This window comes from Podarcis gaigeae (genome assembly GCF_964106915.1).
Source record: "Podarcis gaigeae genome assembly, chromosome: 4".
NCBI lineage: Eukaryota > Metazoa > Chordata > Lepidosauria > Squamata > Lacertidae > Podarcis > Podarcis gaigeae.
Genome location: NC_139677.1, coordinates 85,997,725 through 86,023,005, shown reverse-complemented (window position 1 = coordinate 86,023,005; position 25,281 = coordinate 85,997,725). Strand labels below are relative to the sequence as shown.

The window sequence follows — 25,281 nt, the reverse complement described above, 5'->3', positions numbered from 1 at the left end:
GGCTTGAATGAGTACAGTCAGGGTGACTGTAGTGTTTCATGATCATGTAATTAAAAAACAAACATCCCTTGTCAACAAAAAACAAAAAACCAGCTTTTTACTTTCCAAGAGCAAGGAGAGTCTTTTCTCTGGTTTCAGCACTAGAGTTTCAGTGTGCATAGATTGAAGGTAAGTGAAATGCTGCTTGCACTTTTTAAGAGTAAAGGCATTTGCATCCTCTTCCACCACACTCCTGGAGTAGGAATATGTATAAATGTTGCCTTCTACTCTCAAATAACAGCCTGAGGCTTATCTCTGAGCTGAGCACTGTTGGGCAGAGTGCTAAAATTCAGGATAAGACTCTGCTTGCACTTTGAGCTCTTGGTGGTGCTTAGTGACAGGGGTACCAACCATATGGAGGGAGGCAGGTAAGCTCCACCCCACATAATTGATCACATGATGCACACCATTAGAATGGCAGTGCCCATCAACTTGGCAGGGGGAGTGACCCCCTCAAATAGATTATGGGGGAGGCGAAGGGACCTCAGCCCCCAGGAGTTGGCTGCTATGCGTGGTGCTCAGATTCCTTCAAATCCTCAAATCTTACTGCATGGTGCTTAGATCAGACATAAGAGATCTCTGTGCCTAAGATGGCTGGTGATTGCCAAGTGGGTGCAATTTGTTCAAAGCAACCTCAGTTCCATTCCACCTTAAATGGTCAGGCATGATTTTTGTGTGTCACATGCCTGTTTACTCCCAGCACTGTTCTCTCTGGGAACTTCCGTTTTGTATATAGCTTTAGTTCCGGCTGTTTTCCTGGACACGAATGCAAGCAGTCATGTTTTTCCTTTGTTCTGATCTACACTGAATAAATCTGTAAATATGCTCTCCTGACTGAATCTTCAGTTGTGGAAACTCTGCAGAAAGGGTGTGCACTAGTCTTGGAATGTGTCTGAGGCTCGTGTCGCCAATTGACTGATGCTGTTCTATGGGAGACGGGAACATCGTCCAGAGATGACGTGGAGGCCTGCCTGATGGCTTCGTCTCCCTGGCAGTATCCCAACACTCCCATCCAAAACTAATTCATGTCTTAAGGAACTGAGATCAGGAAGGGACAAAGCTCCAAAAGGTACACACAACTCTTTGGTTAAAATTTATTGTTGGTTAAGTTTCATGACAACAAACCATTAGAACACAGGCAGGATGAAGCCCAGGTGATTCAGTAACAGCAGAAGAACCTGACATCATTAAGTGCTGTACTATCACCTGGAGCTGGAGCCTCCACCTTTGTTTGGATCCCACAGATGGCACCAGCGGTGCAGCGCTTGCTCCACTGGCCATAAGTACCAAAGGTGGGGGACTCGCCCTGCAGTACAGACCCATCTCCACAGCTGAACCGGATGTTGTTGGCTGCCGTATCATCAGCTGGCCCTTTTGGGGATTCAACATTCAGAGCGAATGCAACCAGGTAGCCCCTGGGGCATTCCTTAACCTCTGTCCACTCTCCCCACCTGCAAAAAAAGAAGACAATATGATAATGTCTGCCTCTCTGGAAATATGACCCAAATCCACCACGAAAGTCAAGAGGGCAGTTGCCTCCTTAGATTTTTAAAAGACATCTTTTGTAGACCTCATCAGGTATAGTGTGTCTACCAAACCTCAACTTCTAAGTAGGGCTGTGTGTTGTAACGCCTGGAGTAGGTGGATCTCCCCTGTGCCACCCGGGGTCCACCCACACCACACCCTCCCAATCTGGCCCTGGAAGATGGAGCTAGAGAATCTTTAAAGGGGTTTTGAACCCCAATCTTCTGTTAAGAATGGGACTGTTTTTTAAGGTCAGGCCATGTAGCGTGGCTGCTCTTGCCTAACAGATGTTAAGCAGAACAACCTCATTCTGTGTCTGCTGCTTCATGCTTTCCCTTTCCTTTGTACTCTGTTGTTGCAGCCTCTTTTCTCTTTGTTATGTGGGGCTTGGGTTCCTCTGAAATTTGGAAGGCAACCTAGAGTTGGTATCCTTAGAGTCTGAGAGCTAAGAATGAGGCTGATCGACCCTGACATTATCCTCTCCTGGTGCTGAAACATAATAGATTTCAGCCAGCCCCTCACATCATCACTTTCCAAGCAACAAAGAGAAAAATCAAGAAGATGCTTACGGTCCAACAGTGGATTGTACAACTCCACCACCACTGCAATGGAGACGGATGCCATTGAGGGAAGTATCATCACCAGTCAATCCTCGTTCTCTCTCTGTCTGGTGCAAATGAGAGAAAGAGACTGCAATAAAGCTGTTTTTGCAAGCTAGGACTCTGTTTTATATTCTTTATTGAAAAATAAAAAGGAGTGCACAGGGTACAAGTGCACAGGGTAAGACCAGGCCCAAAAAACCAAGAAACAAGAAATATGTTGAATAGGACTTCTGGGTTGGCGCCTCCGGCAATGGCAGAGTTCCTCCGATCTGGAGGAATTTGCTCCGTGGAAATCAGGGTCTGACCGCCATGGCGAAGGCGGAGACCCATTAAAATCACAGGCGGGAGAAGCCTGTGAACGTGGGATTCGGCTGGCACCTTTTGCGCCTCCCCTACTCGCGGGGAGACCCGGTTTTGGGGATCCAGAGCGACGTGGGGTGAGCGGCGCAGTGCTTCAAATTGACTGCTCTTTTCATGGAGGGAAGCTGCATTGCTGTTGCCGGAGAGCGCTGACTTTTTCCTGTGTGCAATTTGACTCTAAACAACTACCCGTGAGTAGAACGGAAAATTGGATTTACAAACGTCTTAATTTGGTACCGAAACGGGAAGGTTTCAAACAGTAAGTCCGCCTTCCCCTTTTGTAAATAGATTGAAGCAAAGAAGCTGCAAGCTAAGGTCTTGGAAAGCTTTATTTAAAGGATTAAACTTTCATCGATTAAAATCATTAAACCCCCATTGGAAGCAGGAGAAGAGGGGGGAAATTTTGGATCGTGTAGCCTGCAGGTGAGAGTGATAAAAATTAAATCACCACTGCTCTGAACCTGGAAACGGGCTGCCAGCAGATTGACGTTTTGGGAGAGTTCATTGACTGTAAATTAAACGTATGTTGACAGTTAGTTAAATAAGAGAAATATATTGTTTCCATTGTCCTCTTCTGTGTTTAAAAAGGAGGAAAAGTAACTGAAAATTGAAACTAACTTTACTTTTGGAACTGTGCTAGAAAGGATTGATACAAGTGGAGACTGTTTCCCTCTAGAGGGAGCTTTTGAAACTGTTACAAGAGTGGAGCTGGGGAATCTCCAGCTGTAGGATAAGAGCTGTGAGAATCAAGGTTTGACCTTGGACCATTTAAGAATGTCGACAGGAGAAGCCTTAGTGATTGCATTATGCAAGATAAGCTATTCCTTGGAACAGCTTCACAAAAAGACTGATGTTATGGCTCCAAAAATTGATAACTTGGGACAAAAAGTGATTAATTTGGAACAAAAAGTGAGCACCAATACAGAAACTATTCAGGATTTGCTGCAGGAATCTACTTTAGCAGAACAAAATGTGGAGAAGGAGGAGAAAGTTGTTGTTGTCGAACCTAAAGTAATACAAGTGGGAGCCTTAGCCTTACAGGGGCAAATTGAGGACTATAAGTTGAGGCCTTTTATGATTGAATCCAGAAAAAGTCAGATTTTGAGGATCGAAGCCCGGCCTGGACTGGAGAAGGAAAGCTGGAAAGATCCCCCCATGCAGGGATTAACTGACTTTTGGGACATGGACTTGGGCCAGGAGGAGACTGGAGTTCTGGGGGCCTTTGGATTTGGAGGAATTTTGAAACATGTCCTGAAATACTTCATGGATTTTAGCTTTAGCTATGGAAATTTGGCTGACCTGTCGAGAAGGAACAAAAGTATTGTTAGGTCGGAGTTTCCCCAAGATCTGCTCTATAGTATCAAAGAATATGAAGAAGACCTGCAGAAGGGACTTGGAAAAGAGTTAAGAGCCTCGGACATAAGATTTCCAGGTTGATGGACTGTATAGAGTTGACGGAAGTGACTGGCAGAGTCTGAGACCGGGGAGAGGAGATGGTTGAAGAAGATTGGAAAATTTAAAGTCTATATATAGAAATATTGTAAAATTAATGAGTGATAGAAAAATGTTGGAATGAAATTTTATGGCCTTAGTAGAAATGCTATAAGGAGTTAAGCTTAAATAAGTATACTAATTTTAATGGAAATAAGATTAAAAATATGTTAAGACATTTATATGATATAAAATAGAGAAAGATGGAAAGGAATTGCTGAAACAATTAATGGAAGTGGAATACAAAGAGGGAGATGAGAGGAGGTCAATGAAACAAGGGAATGAAAGATAGAATATGGAAAAGGTATGATGTATGTTTTTAAATTGTTCTTGTTTTGTTTTGTTTCATTTATTGTGTTTAGTTTAATGTGTTAAGGTTGTGTTTTGTATTGTTTATATATTGTATTGTATTGTATTGTCTTTTTCTTTTTTGTTTTCTTTCTCTTTTTTCTTTTTTGTAAGCTTTAAAAATAATAAATATCATTTTTTTAAAAAAGAAATATGTTGAATGGTTTCTATAAATGTAAAGGTTGATCATTGTTCCACCTGATGTGTATGTCCTTAAGGGGCCAGAGCAAGGGCCAGAGCAAACTAACGAGACCCAGCTTTACAGCTGTGAAACATAGCAGGTGCTGCTGAGTTGTATTGATTAAACTGTGTCAGCAATTGGGTGTAGTATATAAGAAGCAGCACCTAGCTCTCCCATTTCCCTGGGGGATGGGTTGGTGGTTGGGTCTGGTTTGTTGATGTATTTAGTGTAAATGGAGTTTTTGTTTTTCTTATTAAAATCTTGTTTAAGTTTATTATTATTGAAAAATAAAAAGTACAAAATTACAAGTGCACAGAGTAAGATCAGGCACAAAAAGGAAGAAACAAGAAATAGTACCCATGCAAAAAACAAAACGGAAAAAAGATATTGTGTATGTTACAAAGGGGGGGTGTTATTGTAGTTAATCAAACTAGTCTGAATTTTCCAAAGAAGTAGCTTGCAACCTGAATAAGCAGTTATCTTTTCATAATTACATGTCCCTAATTGTGTACAAGTATTACTGGTTCTGGATTGAGATTTACATTCTGAGCTGCATCAAAAGACAGTAGCTTTTTGGTGCAACCAGTCCAATGGGCCCCAAGTAAGCAAAAAGGGAAAAAATGATCTTGCTAATGGCTGCCTAAGGCATCCTCAATCCTTCTCTGATGTCTTCATATGCTACAGCAGGTTTCCTCCAGTTTATGAAGTTAGAGTTGCCATATTATTTCAAGAAGTAAGAATCCAGACACAAAAAGTTGTTAAGCTTTCGGGGGGGAGGTTGTTGAAATCCTGGACATGTCAGGGAAAATCTGGACGTATGGCAACCCTCCTAGAAAACACCAGAACTTACCTGGGTTACTTCCACACTAACAGTGTAGTCTGTATTTTCCAGTTGGACGCTCACTTTTCAGGAAGATAAACCTGACCACAATATTGCCAGCTCACTGCACTCCAAACTTTTCTGTATCCTTGTCCCTTTTTCCTCCAGTCCATCCAGGTTTCTTTTATGTAAAATGCAATTCACTCTAAGCCTCTCCAGTGTGGATTGACAAAGTGGCATGGAGACTTTTAGAGCTATTAAATCTTTAAGCATGGCAGTCAACACTTCAAAGCAACTTGCAGGCAGCAATATACAGGCAATGGGTTCAGAAAGAAAGATGGGAAGCAACTTAAAATATATATATATTACATTATTGTGACTATTCCTTGGGATCGGGGTATCAAAAAGAAGTTATAGATAAGCCTTTACCTTCAGTGAGAATGCGTATGCATGTCCTTTGGGACAGGCTTCAATTTTTCCCCATTCTCCCCACTGCCCGCCATTGGGCACAATGAGGATTGAATTATAGCTTCGATCTCCTGCCTCACAGAGGTGGTAGGTGAGGAACAAGAAGACCACAGCACTGGTAGAGAGATCCATGGCAGGTGGACTGCACCAGATCGAGCTGCAAAAACTGAATGGAAGAATGACAGCCTTGAGAATTTATTCCCCAGAAAATGTGGTTCCCTCTCCTCTGCTCAAAATCTTCCTGAATCTTGTGTTTCCCCCGGGAGAGAAGTGTGATTACTTCAGCTTGGACTAAGTGCCTCCAACATCAGAGATACACACTTTAGCAGGGGTTTCGCTCTAGGAACACAGGGAATTGCCTTATTCTAAGTCAGGCCATTGGTTATCTAGCTTAGTTCTGTCTACACTAGAGCTACTCTCCAAAGTTCCAGACAGGGGACTTCCCAGCCCTACTAGGAGATGCTGGAGGATATAGCGGGGACCTCCTGCAACACTGATCTACAAATTTTTACATGGAAAGTGCATAGCCTTGCAGCACCCCTTAGGCCAACCTTCCCCACCCTGGTAAATTCCATATGCTCCAGACTGCAACTCCCATCATCCCCAGCCAGCAAACACGGTGCTGGTTCCAGCTGATGGGAATTGTAGTCCAGAACACCTAGAGATCACAAGGTCGGGGGAAGCTGCCATAGATTTGCAACACTTCCAAAGGAATGCATGGTTAAATACCGTGAAATCTTTTGTGAAAAGCGGGGTACACTTTTCACGAAAAGTAGGGCCTAATACCACTAACAAGAATGCTTGGCTGGATCCCCACTGGTTACTGGCTACTGATCAGGCTTCTGTAAATCTGGTCATGTTGCAAGCCTTGTCTTCCCTTACCAAACTTCTCAGAGCAGAGCAAGGTAGTTCTACTTACTGTCTCTCAGCTGCCAGGCAGAATGAAAACGTCCTTAAGCCGAGTGAGGAAATATGAATGTGAGCAGGGGATTTCAAGGGGGCAGGACAAAGGACTGTAGGAACTCTCTGTCCTCAGCAACACCTCCTCTGAGCCATCACAAAGCAGAGCATTGGGAAGGCTATGAAATCTTCTTTGACCTGCCCCCACCCCCATTACCAGTGCCTTTAGGAAATGCCTCCACAACCAGAACCCATTTGCCTGTTAGAGTGGGGAGGGCTGTCAGAAGGGTGAGGACATCATGTCAGAGGTGGTAGGTGAGGAACAATAAGACCACAGCACTGGTAGAGAGATCCATGGCAGGTGGACTGCACCAGATTGAACTGCAAAAACTGAGTGGAAGAATAACAGCCTTGAGAATTTATTCCCCAGAAAGTGTGGTTCTCTCTCCTCTCTTCTGGTTGATGAGTAAAACCAATTAATGGCTTTTCTGACTGCACTTCTGATTTCAAAAGACAACTCAGAGTTGCTGGACATTGGGGCTAGATCATTTCCTCAAACAGAAAGGCAAGGCAAGATGGCAAGAATTGGCTGATGTAAGCTAACTAACTAATATGTGCAGCTTCCAGTTCCGTTCTGCCTTTCTGGAAGCAGACCCCATGGCAGTGGGAGACTGTTGGCAAAGGAAAAACAAAGATGGTTGAGGATAATTATCCTTGCAAATTCTTCCTAGGGACAGAGGGGAATAGGCTTCACTTGCAGTTCGTCTCAGTACCTGGCTCTCGGTCTGGCACAGCAGGGAGGTGCTGAGTGGAAAAGCACTTTGCCTGCTGAAAACCCTCCAATGCCTCCATTAAGAAGAAGATGTTCTCTTTATTTAAAATTTTCTTCTCTACATTTATGATTCATCAACCTGAGTGTTAATTCAAATTATATTTGTTCAAGCGAGGATGGAAGAAATTGGATTATAGATATGGAATATAACATTAGATGGAACTGGGCGGGGGGGGGGAGAGAAAGGGAGGGAAGCTCTATTTTGTAAAAGGTTTACGATGGAAACATAGAGGTAACTCTTCCACATCCTTTATTATTTACAAAGTGAACTGAATAACTGAAGGACTTGGAGTTTAATTTAATTGGAAGTGTAATTGCTCATATATCCTCAGTTGGAAGGGAGGATGAAAGGAGTCTGTGAACTGGCCAAGGAACTGATAAGGTTCATTACTGAGTCATCTGCAGTTCAACAGACCACTCTTCTACCCAGGCTGAGACGAAAAATGGTAAACATGGATTATTTATTGGGACAGAGTGACTTTTGCAGCTGTTGTTAAAGTTGCAAAACAATGAAGCATGGGACAGAGCAACAGAGAAATTTCTAGAACAACAATGAGATATCAGTTCTGCCCAAGGCATGATGGATAACAGCAACAACCGGGGGAAAGAAAGACATAATATCTTACAAGGACAGGAAGAAAAACCACGGACCGAATAATTGCCACACACAGGAAGAATAAGATATAGTTTAAGTTTTTCACTTGTACATTTATAAATCATTTAATGTGTCAACACAAATAGAAATTATTAATATTGCAGTTGTTATATAAGGGATTATTATTATTATGACCAGAATACAATGAAAATTAATAAGATTTTGGAATGGAGAAATAAAGCAAACAATCAAGCCATCAATTCTAGCACGTGTGGGGCCACTTTAACTAAATTACAATCATACCTCGGGTTACAGACGCTTCACGCTGCGTGATTAAGGGATACAGATGCGCCAAAACCCGAAAGTACCAGAAACACTAGATTGTGCTTTGCGCGAGCTCAGAAGGACCTAATCGCAACCCGAGCATGCAGAGACGAGACGCTGCGGGTTGCGGATGCTGTGGGTTGCGAACATGCCTCCCACACATATCACATTCACAACCCAAGACTCCACTGTATATAATTCGATATTTGAATTATTGATATCAATAATTGTATTATAAACTGGTATTGTTATAATGAGGCTATTATTGGATTGTAAATGAAAACTAATAAAAATATTATGGGAGGACTAAAATATGCATTTCTTACCCACCCTTTGCCCATGCTAAAATGTCTCTCCTATGCAAACTCCCTCCATTTCTGTTTTATAGGCTTGCAACCCTTCAAAAGAAATGCATATTTAAATACCCTGAAAAGTTTTGCGAAAAGTGGGGTACATTTTCACAAAAAGGGCCTAATACCAAGAGCAAGAATACTTTGGCTGAATCCCCCCACCGAGCTCTACTTTACTCAAGTCTGACAATTGACCAGGCCTACATCATTCTGGCTCCATTGCAACCCTTGCCTTTCTTTGCCCTCACTTGGAGTTCTGCTTACCGTCTCTCAGATGCCAATTACGCTACAGGCAGAAGGAGAGAGTCCATAAACTGAGTAATGAAACATGGACCTGAGCAGGGAATTTAAAGGGTTCAGGACAATGAAATGTAGGAACTCTCTGTCCTGAGCAACACCTCCCATGCTCCACTGATCCATCATGGAGCAGAGCAGGCGGAGAGGACTATGAAGTCTTCCTGGTCCTGTGCTTTCCTCACCTCTATTCCCAGTGCCTTTTAGGAAGTTGATGCACAAGCAGAAGCCATTTGCCAGGAGGAGTGGAGAGAGCTATTGGAAGGGTGAGGACATCATTTCAAGACCAAAGACAAGGACCGTACAATTTGCTTTAGAACAGGTTTGGCAAACTGTCACTCTTCAGCCACATGCGGGTCCTCAGCCTAATTGCCACAAGTCCTCAAGCCTGGAGTTCAGACTTCCAGCAAAAGTGATGTTTCCTTCTCATGGGAAACCACTAGGCATGGAGGAAATGGGGAGGGAGGGCAACACACACAGAAGAGGGTTTCAGAGAGAGGGAAAAGAAGGTGTCTTGTATCTTGATAACTGTAGCTCCACTGTGTGTATCTTTCTCAAAGAGAGAGTTACAATTCCCTTATCAATCTGCTGTTCAAAAAAGCATTCAGGTGAAACCAGGACAGTTCACTTGGTAGAAATCTGATATAAGTTTGTAGTGTAAATATACCCAGAGAATACCAGAACAGCCGAAGTTCACCCTCAGTTTCATAGTACCCTTCAAAATTTAACAGGAAGCCACACGGTGAGGTCTGTGAGACCTGCAAGGCCCTGTTGGAGGATACAAACAATCATGCAGAAGAAAGGCCAATGTAGAGCTGCCAAGCCTTTAAAAATGTTTATGAGGAGTGGGGAGATGGTGGCATGAGGCAAGCACTTCCTATCCGGATACAGCAATGACTATCCCTATGAGCCAAAATAATGGGCCAAGATATACCACACTTGGTGCCTTTAGGTTCGGAAAATCAGCAAGCACCACTTCAGCGAATGAAAGCAATATTGCCCACTACTTTTGTTTGAATGGAAGGCTCTTAGTGACACTTAGAGACATCACCTTGCCAACAAAGGTCCGCATAGTTAAAGCTATGGTTTTGCCAGTAGTGATGTCTGGAAGTGAGAGCTGGACCACAAACAAGGCTGATTGCCGAAGAATTGATGCTTTTGAATTCTTTTGCTGGAGGAGACTCTTGAGAGTCCCATGGACTGCAAGAAGATCAAACCTCTCCATTCTGAAGGAAATCAGCCCTGAGTGCTCACTGGAAGGACATATCCTGAAGCTGAGGCTCCAATACTCTGGCCACCTCATGAGAAGAGAAGACTCTCTGGAAAAGACCCTGGTGTTGGGAAAGATGGAGGGCACAAGGGGAAGGGGACGACAAAGGACGAGATGGTTGGATAGTGTTCTCGAAGCTACTAACATGAGCTGACCAAACTGCAGGAGGCAGTGGAAGACAGGAGGGCCTGGCGTGCTCTGGTCCATGGGGTCATGAAAAGTCGGACACGACTAAACAACAGCAGCAGCGCTTTTGTTTGAATGGAAGGCAGTTACGGACACATCCAGACAAGGAAGCAGACCTGAAAAACATGGTGCCTACTCAGGTTGAAAAGCCCTCCAACGGAACAACAGCAAGAGCTGCAACAGCTTTAGTGAATGCTTTGAAGGAAGAAATGTCTCTGCAAATGATGTCTAAACAGGATCATGTGAATATATGGATGGACATTTTGGAAGCAAACTTATAGGATAATGAAACAATGATGCATTCACATGGACATCGGAAATCTGTGCAATGGGACTTTTCATTTCTTTTCTTCCTCTGCCAGCTCTTCATCCCCCCCTAAAATTCTGCTCCGGAGGGTTCACCAACCCTTTGGAGCACCTGTTGAGTTTCTGCAGGGGATGCAAAGGGAGGAAAGGAAGTCTCATTGCTCGAGGGAATGTTCTACAATCCAGTAGAACCATGACATTTAATTTCTAAAACGGATTATTGACTCTAGAAAACTGGCTAATCCAACTACCAAAGCTAACTGCTGAAACTAACTGCTGCTTGAAGGCAAGCACTGAAACAAATTGCTGAACTGTCCATTTCACCATTTTTTTTTGCTGAAATGAATCATTCATTGAAATGAATTTTTTAAAAAAAAAATTATTTGTTTTCCAAACACATAATCAAAACAAACAATAAACAAACCAAAAACATACAAACATATAAACATGTATAATTTCATAATCTTGTTTTCATACACCTTACTTCTCCGACTTCCCCATACCTCCCTTTTGCTGCATCCTTAATTTTACATTTCTTTAGCAATTCCTCCAATTAGTTAATTATTTAATTCACTTTCATTACATTCCTTTTTCTTTAACTTATTAGTTACAGCTGCAATTCTCTGTTTCTTATTCCCTGACATCTAACCCTCCTCCATTTTACAGCAATTTTTAAGGTATATCTTAAATTTCTTCCAATCTTCTTCCATTGTCTCTTTCCCCTGGTCGCGAATTCTGCCGGTCATCTCTGCCAATCCCATATAGTCAATCACCTTCGTCTGCCATTCTTCCACATTGAAATGAATTTTTATCAGCTTAATCTGATACACTATAACCTTACAGGGCTGGAGGTTGTCTTGTGTCCATTATCCATGATCTTCCTGTTAGATTAACTGAAGTGAGTTATGTGTGGGGTGACTTTGAAAACGGTACAGAAAATTCTGCATGGGGTATCAAGGCTCTTAAATTGCTTGTGGACAATTTCACTATATTGCACTAGTGATTTATTGTCTACTCCTTAAATGGCCTAGGAACAGCTTACCTCAAGGATCACCTCCTCCCAGGTCTACTTACCTGGACCCCGATATCATCATCAGAGGCTCTCTTCCAGTGCTCCTGGATACAGGGTCTTATAGGTGGTGTCAGCCTGGTTATGAAATGTCTTCCCTGGAAAGGCCCACCTGGTGCCATCTTTGTGGTCTTTATTGTCCGAAGTTTTAAAACTGAACCTTTGTATTCACAGGGTTTTAGATGTGTGCTGTATGTTTTTTAGTGATGTATATTCATCTTTATATTCTCTTATGCTTCGCTGTTGAAACTGTTGTTATTTAAAGCTGGACTGTGGGGGCTGCTTCTATTGAGATTTATTGATTAAATCTGTTTGTCCACAGCAACACAAAGTGACTGACAACCAGCAAACCATTAGTGCATTTTAAGGAGCAATCCTATGTTTCTTAGCGGGCATCGCCATGTCCCAGTTCTCTTTTGGCAACATCTCTTTATTTCACTTTAGTAAGCTGTTGTGCAAACCTCCGGCTTTCTGCATTCTGAGGCCTTTTCCTCCTCTTAGCCAGGTGACCTCTGCATCTTCCTAGGGCTGAGCACTATGGGAAGCAGCTCCTCCTGACCCACCTCTGTCTGCCACAACCACAAGAGGTGAATGTCTCGCCTTGTCACCCCTAGTTTACTCACACACACTCTGACACACATGCTGCCTGTATCTCCTCTTCCTGCTCCTCTGACAGCTGAAAGAAGGGACACACTCTGCCAAGAGGGTGGCAGTCTAGGTCACTCAGCTACAACAGCCGTTCACCAGTGCAGCAAACAGAAGAGGGGGAAACTTCTATTCTGGCCACCTGAGCATTTGGGACCACTGATGTGATCATGGATCCACTACTCCACTGCTCTCTAACCATAGTTTTGATTGCTATCCTTCAGGAGTCAGAAGAAAATAACATAACATAACATAACCATTCATCAATCCCTATATGGCAGGAGCAGGGAAGCAATTTTGCCCCAAGGTGTAGATTGGAATGTGGCCATTCTTCCATGGGGCCAAAAGCAGAATATAAATCCAAATAAATAAATAGAAATAGAAAATAAATAAAATCCACAGGCACACAAACATAGAGAGAGAATGAGGCAGGCAGACAAGTTAACATACACACGTTCAGAAAGCCAGAGATCCCTTTCCCTAACCTTTAGGAATAAAAAACAGCTTTTTACTCTCCAAGAGCAAGCAGAGTCTTTTTTCTGGTTTCAGCATTGTGCATAGATTGAAGGTAAGTGAAATGCTGCCTGCACTTTAAGAGTAAAGGCATTTCCAACCTCCTCTGCCACACTCCTGGAGTAGGAATATGTATAAATGTTGCCTTCTACTCTCAAATAAAAGCCTGAGGCTTATCTCTGAGCTGAGCACTGTTGGGCAGAGTGCTAAAATTTGGGATAAGACTCTGCTTGCACTTTGAGCTCCTGGTGGTGCTTGGTGCCAGGGGTGCCGACTTGAATACAAAATGGGGGGAGGCAGGTAAGCTCCGTCCCACATAATTGATCACATGATGCACACCATTAGAATGGCAGTGCCCATCAACTTGGGGGGAGGAGTGACCCCCTCAAATAGTTTATGGGGGAGGCGAATGGACCTTCGCTCCTATGCGTGGTGCTCAAACTCCTTTCAGATCCTCAAATCTTACCGCATAGTTCTTAGATCAGACATAAGAGATCTCTGTGCCTAAGATGGCTGTTTATTGGCAAGTGGGTGCAATTTGTTCAAAGCAACCTCATGGGACAAGTTGAGAGGCTGGTGGGCATGGCAAGATCAATGGGCTAAAGATATTGCACCTCGGCTCTAGGGTGGTTCCCTCTTTAACTTTGCATTGGCCTCTGATCCAAAACCAATTCATGCAGGCTTAAGGAATTGAGATCAGGAAGGGACAAAGCTCCAAAAGGTACACACAACCCTTTGGTTATGATTTATTGTTGGTTAAGTTTCATGCCAACAAACCATTGGAACACAGGCAGGATGAAGCCCAGGTGATTCAGTCACAGCAGAAGAACTTGACATCATTAAGTGCTGTGTTATCAAGTACAGATTCAGAGTAAGCCTCCACCTTTGTTTGGATCCCGCAGATGGCACCAGCGGTGCAGCGCTTGCTCCAGCGGCCATAAGTACCGAAGTTGGTGGACTTGCCCTCCAGTGCAGTCCCATCTCCACAGTTGAACTGGATGTTGTTGGCTGCCGTATCATCACCTAGATCTTGTTCGGCTTCCACATTCAGAGCGAAGGCAACCAGGTAGTCCTTCGGGCATTCCTTAATCTTTGTCCACTTTCCCAACCTGGAAAAAGAAAAAAAGACAATATGGTAATGTCTGCCTCTCTGGAAATACAACCCAAATTGGAATGATTTGCTTTCCAACACGAAAGTCAAGAGGGCAGTTGCCTCCTCAGATTTTTTAAATGCGTCTTTTGTAGACCTCATCAGGTATAGTGTGTCTACCAAACCTCAACTTCTAAGTAGGGCTGTAGGTGGATTTGCCCTGTGCCACCCAGGGTCCACCCATAACACACCCTCCCAATCTGGCCCTGGAAGATGGAGCTAAAGAATGTTTAAAGGGGTTTCAAACCCCAATCATCTGTTAAGAATGGGGTTGTTTTCAGAGGTCAGGGTACATCGGTGCCACGTAGCATTTGCTGCTCTTGCCTAATAGATGCTAAGCAGAACGGCCTGATTCTGTGTGGTAGTGCTGCTTCTTCATGAAGTCCAGTGACAAGCACCATGCAGGATGGGATCCACTAAGTTAAGTGGTAAAAACTTTCCTGCAAGAAAGCCACGGGCAAGGCAGCAACTGCACCCCACAGGATCAAGGTCACGGCTAAACAGCTGTTGAGTAGAGGGATTGATCTTTTTAGGCCAGTGCATCCGCCAGGAAGGAGAGCTGCAGTATTGTGCCTACTTTCTCTCAGGAAGGCACAGCCACTGGTTAGGTAGGTCTTGGCCTTTTCATACTCAGCCTGTCTCTCCTTCCTGACCCCTGACAATCACAGATATTCATGAGGACCAGGCAGAGAAGCCTGGAGGACCACATTTGACCCCTGGGCTTGAGGTTCCCCACTCTCAGGATAGATGGTGCTTTCCTCTTGCTCTCTCTTTCCTTGGCATGTGTGGTCCTCAGGAAGATACTCTGCTTTTCCTTTCCTTTGTACTCTGTTGTTGCAGCCTCCTTTCTCTTTCTTATGTGGGGCTTGGGTTCCTCTGAAATTTGGAAGGCAACCTAGAGTTGGTATCATTAGACTCAGAGAGCTAAGAATGAGGCTGATTGACCCTGACATTATCCTTCCCTGGTGCTGGAACACAATAGATTTCATCCAGCCCCTCACATCATCACTTTCCAAGCAGCAAAGAGAAATATCAAGAAGATGCTTACGGTCCGACAGTGGATTGTACAACTCCACCACCACTGCAATGGAGACGGATGCCATTGAGGGAAGTATCATCAGCAGTCAATCCTTGCATTTCCTGTACCTGGTGGAAAAGAGAGAAAGAGACTGCAATAAAGCTGTTTTTGCAAGCTAGGACTCTGTTTTATATTCTTTATTGAAAAATAAAAAGTACAAAATTACAAGTGCACAGAGTAAGACCAGGCACAAAAAAGAAAAAGAAAAAAGAAATAGTACCCATGTAGAAAACAAAACGGAAAAAAGATATTTTGTATGTTACAAAATGGGAGGCTGTAATTGTAGTTAACCAAACTAGGACTCTGACAACACTCACATTCAGACTGTGTCTGCAGTCTGAATTTTCCAAAGTACTAGCTTGCAACCTAGATAAGCAGTTATCTGTTCATAATTACATGTCCCTACTTGTTGGGACGCGGGTCGCCCTGTGGGTTAAACTACAGAGCCTAGGACTTGCTAATCAGTAGGTAGGTGGTTCGAATCCCCGCAATGGGGTGAGCTTCCGTTGCTCGGTCCCAGCTCCTGCCAACCTAACAGTTCAAAAGCACCTCAAAGTGCAAGTAGATAAATAGGTACCGCTCCGGCGGGAAGGTAAATGGCGTTTCCGTTCGCCACTCTGGTTCACCAGAAGCGGCTTAGTCATGCTGGCCACATGACCCGGAAGCTATACACCGGCTGTACACACTGTATTTTCCAGTTGGACACTCACTTTTCAGGAAGATAAACCTGACAAAAACATTGCCAGCTCACTGCACTCCAAACTTTTCTGTATCCTTGTCCCTTTTTCCTCCAGTCCATCCAGGTTTCTTTTATGTAAAATGCAATTCACTCTAAGCCTCTCCAGGGTGGATTGACAAAGTGGCATGGAGATTTTTAGAGCCATTAAATCTTTAAGCATGGCAGTCAACACTTCAAAGCACCTTGCAGACAGTAATATGCAGGCAATGGGTTCAGAAAGAAAGATGGAAAGCAACTATATATATATTACATTATTCTGACTATTCCTTGGGATCAGGGTATCAAAAAGAAGATATAGATAAGCCTTTACCTTCAGTGAGAATGCGTATGCATGCCCTGAGGGACAGGCTTCAATTTCTCCCCATTCTCCCCACTTCCCGCCATTGGCCACTGTGAGGATTGAATTATAGCTTCGACGTTCTGCCTCACAGAGGTGGTAGGTGAGGAACAAGAAGACCACAGCACTGGTAGAGAGATCCATGGCAGGTGGACTGCACCAGATCGAGCTGCAAAAACTGAATGGAAGAATAACAGCCTTGAGAATTTATTCCCCAGAAAGTGTGGTTCTCTCTCCTCTGCTCAAAATCTTCCTGAATCTTGTGTTTCCCCCCGGAGGGAAGTGTGATTACTTCTGGTTGATGAGTAAAACCAATTAATGGCTTTTCTGACTACAGTTCTGATTCCAATAGACAACTCAGAGTTGCTGGACATTGGGGCTAGATCAATTCCTCAAACAGAAAGGCAAGGCAGGAATTGGGTGATGTAAGCTAACTAACTAATATGTGCAGCTTCCAGTTCCGTTCTGCCTTTCTGGAAGCAGACCCCATGGCAGTGGGAGACTGTTGGCAAAGGAAAAACAAAGATGGTTGAGGGTAATTATCCTTGCAAATTCCTCCTAGGGACAGAGGGGAATAGGCTTCACTCGCAGTTTGTCTCAATACCTGGCTCTCGGTCCGGCACAGCAGGGAGGTGCTGAGTGGAAAAGCACTTTGCCTGCTGAAAACCCTCCAATGCCTCCATTAAGAAGAAGATGGTTCTCTTTATTTAAAATTTTCTTCTCTACATTTATGCTTCATCAACCCTCCTCTGACTGTTAGTTCAAATTATATTTGTTCAAGCGAGGATGGAAGAAATTGGATTATAGATAGGGAATATAACATTAGATGGAACTGGGGGGGGGAGAAAGGGAGGGAAGCTCTATTTTGCAAAAGGTTTACGATGGAAACATAGAGGTAACTCTTCCCCATCCGTTATTATTTACAAAGTGAACTGAATAACTGAATAACTGAATAACTGAAGGACTTGGAGTTTAATTTAATTGGAAGTGTAATTGCTCATATATCTTCAGTTGGAAGGGAGGATGAAAGGAGTCTGTGAACTGGCCAAGGAACTGATAAGGTTCATTACTGAGTCATCTGCAGTTCAACAGACCACTCTTCTACCCAGGCTGAGAGGAAAAATGGTAAAAATGGATTATTTATTGGGACAGAGTGACTTTTGCAGCTGTTGTTAAAGTTGCAAAACAATGAAGCATGGGACAGAGCAACAGAGAAATTTCTAGAACAACAATGAGATATCAGTTCTGCCCAAGGCATGATGGATAACAGCAACAACCAGGGGAAAGAAAGACATAATATCTTACAAGGACAGGAAGAAAAACCACGGACAGAATAATTGCCACACACAGGAAGAACAAAGATATAGTTTAGGTTTTCCACTTGTACATTTATAAATCATTTAATGTGTCAACACAAATAGAAATTATTAATATTGCAGTTGTTATATAAGGGATTATTGTTATTATGCAATGAAAATTAATAAGATTTTGGAATGGAGAAATAAAGCAAACAATCAAGCCATCAATTCTAGCACGTGTGGGGCCACTTTAACTAAATTACAATCATACCTCGGGTTACAGACGCTTCACGCTGCGTGATTAAGGGATACAGACACGCCAAAACCCGAAAGTACCAGAAACACTAGATTGTGCTTTGCGCGTGCTCAGAAGCACCTAATCGCAACCCGTGCGTGTGGAGATGAGGCGCTGCGGGTTGCGGAAGCTGCAGGTTGCGAATATGCCTCCCACACAGATCACATTCACAGCCCAAGACTCCACTGTATATAATTCGATACTTAAATTATTGATATCAATAATTGTATTATTAACTGGTATTGTTATAATGAGGCTATTATTGGATTGTAAATGAAAACTAATAAAAATATTATGGGGGGAGGACTAAAATGTGCATTTCTTACCCACCCTTTGCCCAGCTCTACTTCACTTAAGTCTGACAATTGACCAGGCCTACATCATTCTGGCTCCATTGCAACCCTTGCCTTTCTTTGCCCTCACTTGGAGTTCTGCTTACCGTCTCTCAGATGCCAATTACGCTACAGGCAGAAGGAGAGAGTCCATAAACTGAGTAATGAAACATGGACCTGAGCAGGGAATTTAAAGGGTTCAGGACAATGAAATGTAGGAACTCTCTGTCCTGAGCAACACCTCCCATGCTCCACTGATCCATCATGGAGCAGAGCAGGCGGAGAGGACTATGAAGTCTTCCTGGTCCTGTGCTTTCCTCACCTCTATTCCCAGTGCCTTTTAGGAAGTTGATGCACAAGCAGAAGCCATTTGCCAGGAGGAGTGGAGAGAGCTATTGGAAGGGTGAGGACATCATTTCAAGACCAAAGACAAGGACCGTACAATTTGCTTTAGAACAGGTTTGGCAAACTGTCACTCTTCAGCCACATGCGGGTCCTCAGCCTAATTGCCACAAGTCCTCAAGCAGGGAGTTCAGACTTCCAGCAAAAGTGATGTTTCCTTCTCATGGGAAACCACTAGGCATGGAGGAAATGGGGAGGGAGGGCAACACATACAGAAGAGGGTGTCAGAGAGAGGGAAAAGAAGGTTTCTTGTATCTTGATAACTGTAGCTCCACTGTATGTGTGGATTAGTTTTCTCAAAACGGAGAGTTACAGTTCTCTCATCAACCTGCTTTTCACAAAACCATTCAGGTGAAGCCATGACAGTTCACCTGATAGAAAGGTGATATAACTTTGGGGTATAGATACCGTATGTCCACAGATAACTAGAACAGCAGAATTTTACCATCAGCTTCATAGTACCCTTCAGACTTTTACAGCAAGCCTCATACTGTGAGGTCTCTTAGAGATCTGCAAAAACCTGTTGGAGGACACAAACAATCATGAGAAAGAAAGGCTAATGCACAGCTGCAAAGTCTTTGTTTATGAGGAGTGGGGAGATGGTGGCATGAGGCAAGTGCTTCCTATCCACATACAGCACTGACTATCCCTATGAGCCATAAAAATGGGCCAAGATATACCACACTTGGTGCCTTTAGGTTTGGATAATCAGCAAGCACCACTTCAGCGAATGAAAGCAATACTGCTCACTACTTTTGTTTGAATGGAAGGCTGTTAGTGACACTTAGAGACATCACCTTGCCAACAAAGATCCGTATAGTTAAAGCTATGGTTTTCCCAGTAGTGATGTCTGGAAGTGAGAGCTGGACCACAAACAAGGCTGATGGCCAAAGAATTGATGCTTTTGAATTATGCTGCTGGAGGAGACTCTTGAGAGTCCTGTGGACTGCAAGAAGATCAAACCTCTCCATTCTGAAGGAAATCAGCCCTGAGTGCTCACTGGAAGGACATATCCTGAAGCTGAGGCTCCAATACTCTGGCCACCTCATAAGAAGAGAAGACTCCCTGGAAAAGACCCTGATGTTGGGAAAGATGGAGGGCACAAGGAGAACGGGACGACAGAGGACGAGATGGTTGGACAATGTTCTCGAAGCTACTAACATGAGTTGACCAAACTGCAGGAGGCAGTGGAAGATAGGAGTGCCTGGCGTGCTCTGGTCCATGAGGTCATGAAGAGTCGGACACGACTAAATGACTAAACAACAGCAGCAGCACTTTTATTTGAATGGAAGGCAGGTATGGACACATCCAGACAAGGAAGCAGACCTGAAAAACATGGTGCCTACTCAGGATGAAAAGCCCTCCAACGGAACAACAGCAAGAGCTGCAACAGCTTTAGTGAATGCTTTGAAGGAAGAAATGTCTCTGCAACTGATGTCTAAACAGAAGCATATGAATATATGGATGGACATTCTGGAAGCAAAGTTTGGGATTTATAAACAAAGATGGAGGATAATGAAACAATGATCCATTCACATGGACATCGGAAATCTGTTTGGGCAATGGGACTTTTCTTTTCTTCTTCTGCCAGCTCCTCATCCCACCCTAAAAATCTGCTCTGGAGGGTTCCCCAACCCTTTGGAGCACCTTTTGAGGTTCTGCAGGGGATGCAAAGGGAGGAAAGGAAGTCCCATTGCTCGAGGGAGTGTTCTCCACTCGAGTACATCCATGACCTTTAATTTATAAAACAGATTATTGACTCTAGAAAACTGGCTAATCCAACTACCAAAGCTAATTGCTGAAACTAACTGCTGCTTGAAGGCAAGCACTGAAACAAATTGCTGAACTGTCCATTTCACCATTTTTTTGCTGAAATGAATCATTCATTGAAATGAATTTTTATCAGCTTAATCTGATACACTATAACCTTACAGGGCTGGAGGTAGTCTTGTGTCCATTATCCATGATCTTCCTGTTAGATTAACTGCAGTGAGTTATACGTGGGGTGACTTTGAAAACAGTACAGAAAGTTCTGCATGGGGTATCAAGGCTCTTAAATTGCTTGTGGACAATTTCTCTATATTGCACTAGTGATTTATTGTCTACTCCTTAAATGGCCTAGGAACAGCTTACCTCAAGGATCACCTCCTCCCAGGTCTACTTATTGTCATCAGAGGCTCTCTTCCAGTGCTCCTGGATACAGGGTCTTATAGATGGTGTCAGCCTAGTTATGAAATAACTACAACCAGCCATTACTGCACTTTAGGAAGCAATCCTATGTTTCTTAGTGGGCATCGCCATGTCCCAGTTCTCTTTTAGCAACATCTCTTTATTTCATTTTAGTAAGCTGTTGTGCAAACTTCCGGCTTGCTGCATTCTGAAGCCTTTCCCCCCTCTTAGCCAGGTGACCTCTGCATCTTCCTAGGGCTGAGCACTATGGGAAGCAGCTCCTCCTAACCCACTTCTGTCTGCCACGACCACAAGAGGTGAATGTCTCACCTTGTCACCCCTAGTTTGCTCACACACACTCTGACACACATGCTGCCTGTATCTCCTCTTCCAGCTCCTCTCACAGCTGATAAGAAGAGACACACTCTGCCAAGAGGGTGGCAGTCTAGGTCACTCAGCTACAACAGCCATTCACCATTGCAGCAAACAGAAGAGGGGAAAACTTCTATTCTGGCCACCTGAGCATTGTCTTGTGTCCATTATCCATGATCTTCCTGTTAGATTAACTGAAGTGAGTTATGTGTGGGGTGACTTTGAAAACGGTACTGAAAATTCTGCATGGGGTATCAAGGCTCTTAAATTGCTTGTGGACAATTTCACTATATTGCACTAGTGATTTATTGTCTACTCCTTAAATGGCCTAGGAACAGCTTACCTCAAGGATCACCTCCTCCCAGGTCTACTTACCTGGACCCCGATATCATCATCAGAGGCTCTCTTCCAGTGCTCCTGGATACAGGGTCTTATAGGTGGTGTCAGCCTGGTTATGAAATGTCTCCCCTGGAAAGGCCCAGCTGGTGCCATCTTTGTGGTCTTCATTGTCCGACGTTTTAAAACTGAACCTTTGTATTCACATGGTTTTAGATGTGTGCTGTATATTTTTTAGTTATGTTGTATATTCATCTTCATATTGTCTTATGCTTTGCTTTTGAAACTGTTGCTTATTAATGCTGGAATGTGGGGGCTGCTTCTATTGAGATATATTTTATTGATTAAATGTGTTTGCCCAGAGCGACACAAAGTGACTTACAACCAGCCATTAGTGTATTTTAGGGAGCAATCCTATGTTTCTTAGAGGGCAACCCCGGGGGCCTATGAAGTGGGGAATTCACCATGCCCTGGTTCTCTTTTGGCAACATCTCTTCCCCCACCTCTTCATTTCACTTTAGGAAGCAGTTGTGCAAACTTCTAGCTTTCTGCATTCTGAGGCCTTTTCCTCCTCTTAGCCAGGTGACCTCTGCATCTTCCTAGGGCTGAGCACTATGGGAAGCAGCTCCTCCTAACCCTCTGTCTGCCATGACCACAAGAGGTGAATGTCTCGCCTTGTCACCCCTAGTTTGCTCACACACACTCTGACACACATGCTGCCTGTATCTCCTCTTCCTGCTCCTCTGACAGCTGATAAGAAGGGACACACTCTGCCAAGAGGGTGGCAGTCTAGGTCACTCAGCTACAACAGCCGTTCACCAGTGCAGCAAACGGAAGAGAGGGAAACTTCTATTCTGGCCACCTGAGCATTTGGGACCACTGATGTGATCATGGATCCACTACTCCACTGCTCTCTAACCATAGTTTTGATTGCTGTCCTTCAGGACTCAGAAGAAAATAACATAACATAACATATCCATTCATCAATCCCTATATGGCAGGAGAAGGCAAGCAATTTTGCCCCAAGGTGTAGATTGGAATGTGGCCATTCTTCCATGGGTGGATGGGGCCAAAAGCAGAAGAAAAATCCAAATAAATAAATAGAAATAGAAAATAAATAAAATCCACAGGCACACACATAGAGAGAGAAAGAGGCAGGCAGACAAGTATACATACATACGTTCAGAAAGCCAGAGATCCCTTTCCCTAACCTTTAAGAATAAAAAACAGCTTTTTACTCTCCAAGAGCAAGCAGAGTCTTTTCTCTGGTTTCAGCATTGTGCATAGATTGAAGGTAAGTGAAATGCTGCCTGCACTTTAAGAGTAAAGGCATTTGCAACCTCCTCACACACCACACTCTTGGAGTAGGAATATGTGCAATATGGCCTTCGGCACTGTGGGTTAAACCACAGAGGCTAGGACTTGCCAAACGGAAGGTTGGTGGTTCAAATCTCTGTGACGGAGTGAACTCCTGTTTCTCAGTCCCTGCTCCTGCCAACCTAGCAGTTCGAAAGCACGTCAAAGTGCAAGTAGATAAATAGGTACCACTCCGGCAGGAAGGTAAACAGCGTTTCCATGTGCTGCTCTGGTTTGCCAGAAGTGGCTTAGTCATGCTGGCCACATGACCTGGAAAGCTGTACGCCAGCTCCGAATGCCAATAATGCAAGATGAGTGCCACAACCCCAGAGTTAGTCACGACTGGCCCTAATGGTCAGGGGTCCCTTTACCTTTACTCTCAAATAACAGCCTGAGTCTTATTTCTGAGCTTAGCACTTTGAGCTCTTGGTGGTGCTTGGTGCCAGGGGTGCCGACTTGAATACAATATGGGGAGAGGCATGTAAGCTCTGCCCCACATAATTGATCACATGATGCACACCATTTGAATGGCAATGCCCATCAACTTGGGGGGGGGGAGTGTGTTAAGATATTCCAATCCACCTTAAGAGGAACAGCCAATTGTGTGTCACATGCCTGTTTACATTCCAGCACAGCTTGCTGGGAACTTCCACTTTGTATAGTTTTGCTTATGCTTCTTGCTTTGGACATGAAGGAGAGCAGACATGTTTTCTTTGTCCTGATGTATGCTAAATAAACTACTCTAAATATGCTTTACACAGCATCTCTCTGCCCTTCTGTTGTGAAGAGTTTTATTCTCTGCTGGCTTGTGTGCTCAACCTTCTGAAGGTTTCTGAGGCTTGAGTTGCAGTTACATGCTGATCCAAGGACTGGAGATCGCCCAGCTGACAGCTGGTGGCCTGGAGCCAGCTGGGGAACTGCCAATTGCCCCCGTTTCCCTGGACACATCCCAACAACAGACCTCGCCCCCCAGGAGTTGGCTGCTATGCTTGGTGCCCAGATTCCTTCAAATCCTCAAATCTTACCGCATGGTGCTTAGATCAGACATAAGAGATCTCTGTGCCTAAGATGGCTGGTGATTGGCAAGTGGATGCAATTTGTTCAAAGCAACCTCATGGGACAAACTGAGAGGCTGGTGGGCCTGGCAAGATCAATGGGCTAAAGATATCACACTACGGGTCTAGGATGGTACCCTCTTTCGTATTGCATTGGCCTCCCATCCAAAACCAAGTCACACAGGGCTAAGGAATTGAGATCAGGAAGGGACAAAGCTCCAAACGATACACACAACTCTTTGGTTAAGATTTATTGTTGGTTAAGTTTCATGCCAACAAACATTAGAACACAGGCAGCTGTGTTGTAGCAGAATGAAGCCCAGGTGATTCAGTCACAGCAGAAGAACTTGACATCATTGAGTCCAGTGATATCAACTGAAGTTATACCCTCCACCTTTGTTTGGATCCCACAGATGGCACCAGCGGTGCAGCGCTTGCTCCACTGGCCATAAGTACCGAAGTTGGTGGACTCGCCCTGCAGTACAGACCCATCTCCACAGCTGAACTGGATGTTGTTGGCTGCTGTATCATCACCTAGCCCTTGATCGGCTTCCACCCTCAGAGTGAAAGCAACCAGGTAGCCCTTGGGGCATTTCTTAACCTCTAACCACACTCCAAACCTGCAAAAAAAAGAGACAACATGGTAATGTCTGCCTCTCTGGAAATACAACCCAAATTGGAATGATTTGCTTTCCAACACGAAAGTCAAGAGGGCAGTTGCCTCCTCAGATTTTAAAAATGCGTCTTTTGTAGACCTCATCAGGTATAGTGTGTCTACCAAACCTCAACTTCTAAGTAGGGCTGTAGGTGGATTTGCCCTGTGCCACCCAGGGTCCACCCATACCACACACCCCCAATCTGGCCCTGGAAGATGGAGCTAAAGAATGTTTAAAGGGGTTTCAAACCCCAATCTTCTGTTAAGAATGGGGTTGTTTTGTAAGGTCAGGGTACATCGGTGCCACATAGCATTTGCTGCTCTTGCCTAATAAATGCTAAGCAGAACGGCCTGATTCTGTGTGGTGGTGCTTCTTCTTCATTAAGTCCAGTGACAAGCACCATGCAGGATGGAATCCACTAAGTTAAGTGGTAAAAACTTTCCTGCAAGAAAGCCACGGGCAAGGCAGCAACTGCACCCCACAGGATCAAGGTCACGGCTAAACAGCTGTTGAGTAGAAGCATTGATCTTTTAAGCCAGTGCATCCTCCAGGAAGGAGAGCTGCAGTATTGTGCCTACTTTCTCCCAGG

At 44.0% G+C, this 25,281-nt stretch overlaps 1 protein-coding gene across 3 annotated transcripts in view; it reads right to left on the bottom strand.

Annotated features, from left to right (window-relative positions):
• Positions 1–1,072: 1,072 nt before the first annotated feature.
• LOC310843716 (vitelline membrane outer layer protein 1-like) overlaps positions 1,073–25,281 on the bottom strand; it is a 73,139-nt gene continuing 48,930 nt past the window's right edge. For 2 of the 3 annotated variants that reach the window (XM_083737405.1, XM_083737403.1), the window contains one exon: positions 23,984–24,656. In XM_083737405.1, coding sequence (XP_083593531.1) covers positions 24,365–24,656 — 292 coding nt within the window. In that variant the 3' untranslated portion in view covers positions 23,984–24,364. Of the gene's footprint in view, positions 1,491–15,315; positions 15,414–23,983; positions 24,657–25,281 lie in introns of those variants that run through there. The other variant, XM_083737404.1, reaches the window with a different exon arrangement.